The 4,773-nt window shown below is 42.0% G+C and overlaps 1 protein-coding gene across 1 annotated transcript in view; it reads right to left on the reverse strand.

Moving 5' to 3' along the window:
* The window catches only part of UBXN4 (UBX domain protein 4), a 49,399-nt gene that overhangs the window by 29,782 nt on the left and 14,844 nt on the right, over positions 1-4,773 (reverse strand). Inside the window, exon 6 of the mRNA XM_004703882.4 lies at positions 510-606. Within this exon, the coding sequence (XP_004703939.1) occupies positions 510-606 (97 nt within the window). The remainder of the gene's footprint in view (positions 1-509; positions 607-4,773) is intronic.

Consider the following 4,773-nt stretch of genomic DNA (forward strand, 5'->3'; position numbering starts at 1 on the left):
ACAATTAACTAACTCAATCCACCCCTTGCCAACCTGGCACCTGTATATAATTCTTAGCTTCACAATTGCAATTAAGTAACACCTATACCTTAACCCTATAATCCTGTGAATTTTTTCCCCTACCTATGAACATTTGTAAGCCAACCACTTCATGCTTTTATCTCCCCAAATTTTGGGTATCCAATTTAGGTGGATTGTGATAAGAGCTTTAAGAACCCCCAATAAAATGATTAAAAAAACAAACCAACAAACAAAAAAACACATGTAGCAAAATACCAGTAAAAAAAAAAAAAAAGATTCTTAAATTGACCTACCGCTGACTGATGACATCGCTCAGAGATACAGCAAAGCTTCACTGTCAGAATATTAATTTTATAGGCATAAATACAGTAGTCAGGTAATCCGATATTGCAACATAAATTCTGACACTTATGTGCATTCCAGCATTTATTTAAATTAAGTAATGGGGACACCTTTTAAATAAAAGACATTAAGAAATAAGAGCACACCTTTCCACTCTGACTGTGAGGTCCTCTGCAGGTCTTGGATCTGAACACTCACTCCTGGGCTCCTGAGAGGGAGTGGGGTGGCCTGCACTGTCTCCTCCTTAATTAGATAAAAAGGAAAAAGAACACTGTTTTTAATACTAATTTTAGAGATAAAAATCTTTACCTTCAACATGTGTTAATACTCTTATTTCTTAAACATTCCATATATTCCTAAGAGTACAACTAGAGATACGAAATGGGCTCATACTAAAAAATGGGCAAGAACAACGAATGAAATGGTGGGCACAGGGGAAGGGGAGGGCTGCAGCCACACTGTGGGGAAATTAATCGCTATCACAAACCAAAATGGGAATGAAGTATTGAATGGAAAAACAATTTGCTCTAAAAAACTTTACCCAAATCACACTAAAAGTTATGAATAAATGAGCTATAACTATTTAGGTCAGGTTAAAATAGTGTAATAAGTAAGGCAGCTCCCCAGACAGAGGTAAAACATGAAAAAACATCAAATAACCTGGCAGGAGGGGATACAGCCAGAGCAGACCATGTGCACCTTGAAAGCAGTGCTGACCAAGATACTAGCTACGTACGCAGGGCTACTAAGCTTTTGAAATGAGGTTAGTGCATTTGAAGGGCTGAACTTTTAAAAGTATTTTAGTAAATTTTAAATAGTCTTATGTGGCTATGTCTATGATATTGAAGTTTGATCTTAGTTATGGTTCTAGACTTGTTAGTTCCACAAATCTAATTATATAGGCCAGAGTAATTCCTTACTTAATACTCCCTTCCTGGCCAACCTCTTTATAACTTCTATCAAACAACTAGGAATATGTAAATGTGAGGTGCTGTGGCCCACCAAAGGGACTGACTGGAGTGTGTACTATGAAGTGCGATTTCTTAATATAGCTCTTCTAGCTATAGTTCCTTTTGTAATGCAAATTCTACCCTCTATGTTGGTGGTTATAATCCTATTTCGGAATGAGTTCTATTAAGGTAAGGAGTCCTGGTGATAGAGGGCTTACAAGCTGGCTTGTGATCCAAAAGGTCAGACATTCGAAACTACCAGGGGCTCCTTGGGAGAAAGACAGGGCTCTCTACTCCTGAAAAGTTACAGTCTCGGAAACCCAGAGACAGTTCTACCCTGTTCTATAGGTTGCTGTGAGTCTACATCCATTCAATGGCACTGAATGAACTGCTATGCTAATGGACAGAATTAAGGTGGATGTATTCCAAGTGTCCACCTCACTAGAAGGTATGATTCAAGTCACAGGCCTTTGTTTCCTCTGGGGTATGTTCTGCTGAAAGCCAAAAACCGCACCTCCATCAAAGCCATTTCTCTGACAACCATCCCAGAGGAAGAGGGGAAGAACCCTGAGACTATCAGATCCCTTCCTAAAGTGGTGGAGGCCACGACCAGACAACCCAGACGCCAAGGCACATAAATAAAGGGATAGAGTGAAGGTGCACATTGAGACCAAGGCAGAGGGACCATGCCTCTGAAACCACAGACTGTGAAACAGTGAAGGAGAGTTACCAGGTGGGCTTCCTGGCCCATGGAAGCAGAAGTCAAAGGCTGCGATGCTGAGGACCAGAGACTTGGCATCTGGCTGGGGCGAGGTACTACTGTGGACCAGTGACTGTAACCTTACTGTTTACTGATCCAGATGTGTGCTAACCAGCTAACTTCCTTACTACATTCCAGTAATTCTAAGTGTTGTCTGTGAGCTCTGTGTGGCCACTGCAACAAATTACTAAACCCAGCAGAAAAGAGTGTTCGTGGGAGGAAAGACTGGTGTCAGAATGGGGTAAAGAAAGATGGCGAGTAGAGGCATGTCTGACTTCTGCCTTGTGGCAATCGGCCCCAGGCTGATGTGGAGCTGGACACTCTTTTTTCCCTAGAGGTCAGATGTGGGTACCACTATGTTTTCTCACTTGCTGGTCATGTACATAAGAGGACATGGTATCCTTGTAAGTGGGGCCATGCAAATAATCGCAGGGATTAGTCAGCTTTGCATTCCTGTTAGATTGAAATTGGGCCACCACAGCGGTGGAAATGGGGAATCTCACTACCATCAAGAAGGGGGTGGCAGGAGTACAGCACAAACTTTTGAGTTCCCTACACTGAACTTTCTCGGTCCAGGAGACAGAGAGCTATGATATCAGAGATGGTAAGAAGTAAGTAATAAAGTAGCAGAGGCAACAAAACCAGGAAATCAGTAAGAGACTGGCTTCAGGCAAGATGCTTAGCAGTAGAGTGGAATGCCTCCTGGGCAGTTAATCAATAGAGCTATGTTTGTTGGCCTACAGAGCTAGCATTAAGTACCTTCAGGTCAAGACTTATTGGCAGAAATGGCCATTATTCATTGGCAGAGCTAAAGGAGCTTTACAACTTGTCAAAGGAGGACATGGATAGTGGAAGGAACCAGCCAATATCAGAGGTCAAGAACCAGAAAGAAGTATGCCTGTGAGCATGGATAAGAGAAGGCTGTCCTGATCGAAGAACTGTACCCTCAGTGTTTCTAATTCTAAAATGTAACCTGTTAGTTTCCCTAGTAAACCCCATAATTGTGGGTACTCTGGGTTCTGTGTGGTCAGTGCGAAGAATTATTTCACTCAAAAGTAGAGAATACTTTGAGAAGAGCAGAAGTGGTTAGAAAAAAAAAAAGTGAGGGGCAGAAGCAGGTCTGACCTCTACGTCATAGGAATGGCCTTGTACTGATGCTGACAGTGATCCTCCTGGTCTTCCTCCCAGTGAATTCAGAGGAGGGCAAGACACCATCCCCATACCGTTGTTGCAGAGGCGATTTATTTTTACACTAGTATGATTATAAGGATTTCTTTTTTTAAGGACTAAATTTTGTCCTAGCCTTTTCTAGCAGGCAGACAGGCCTGGAACTTCTGTCTTTTCTTTCCTTACCACTAACCACCAACTTGATCCTTCTTCTCATTTATGATCTTGTGAGGAGCAAAGGTTATGGAGTCACAGAGCCTGGGTTCACATACCAGTTGTCAGTTACTTAACCTCTCAGTGACTCACCTGTAAAATGAGTATAATAATTGTGAATGATGGCAACAAATGTACAAATGTGCTTGACACAATGGATGTATCTATGGATTGTTTAGAGCTGTATGAGCCCAATAAAATGATTTTTTAAAGTTATTATGAATTAATACAAATAGTGCTTAGAACTTTACTGAGGCTGACAAATTAAAAGTACTTTAGTTATCACAGTAGTAGTATAAATTATTTCTACTAAGAATTTCTTATGAATAAGTTTCTTTTATGTTCAAGGAATTTTTAGATTTATCACTGAAAAAACAACTTTTAAAGCTGAAAATGTAGGGGCTGGCCCCAATCCCAACTATGTGGACAGCTGCCTGTCCCCCCAAAAGAATTTATTTCAGAGGACAGCACTGAAGCTGCAGCTCAGGGAGAGCGACATGTCTGATCAGAGCACACGGGAACAAATGAAGGGGGAGGAAGAGAGAGTGGTCCACCAAGCCTCGATGACGATATTCCCGCTCAGAGCAGCCAATCCACAGAGAAGACCAAATGGCCGGCCCCACCATGAGACATGACATCCCTCACTGACCCATAGGCCTATTGGAGACATAGTGTGCGAATTGCACCCAATCTGATTCCACCACACCAAGGCAAAACACTAAGGGCGTGCAACAAAACAGCAAAGGGAACAGAACAATGAAGTCCCCAGGGAATACCAAAAATAGACTTTGGGGTCATGGCTTGGGACCCCATCAGATTCAACCGGAAAACACTCCTAAAGGCCAACAAACAGTCCTTGAACTAACTACAAGCATTTCTTTTTTGTTGTGCTGTGATTTTGTTTTGTTTTTGTCATTGGCTTTTTGTTGTTTTGTTTTCTTTTATTGCTTGGTTTTGCTCTGTCTTGTTTTTGTGCATGATATTATCTCCGCAGGTCTGTCTAGATAAAATAGGCTGGATGAACAATCTGGAGGTGAAAACAACGGGACCAACAGTTCCAGGGGGACATGGGAGAGGGGAAGCTGTGGGGAAAGGAAGTGGTGTTAACAAACCCAGGGACAAGGGAACAAGTGATCCAAATCAGTGGTAAGGAGGGTATAGGAGGCCTGGTAGGGCGTGATCAAGGGTAATGTAATTGAGAGGAATTACTGAGACCCAAATAAAGGCTGAGCATGATAGTGGGACAAGAGGAAAGTCAAAGGAAATAGAGGAAAGAGCTAGGAGGCAAAGGGCATTTATAGAGGTCTAAATAAAGGCATG

The sequence above is a fragment of the Echinops telfairi genome, unplaced genomic scaffold, assembly GCF_000313985.2.
Source record: "Echinops telfairi isolate 266 unplaced genomic scaffold, ASM31398v2 ScPeMD7_4;HRSCAF=17, whole genome shotgun sequence".
NCBI lineage: Eukaryota > Metazoa > Chordata > Mammalia > Afrosoricida > Tenrecidae > Echinops > Echinops telfairi.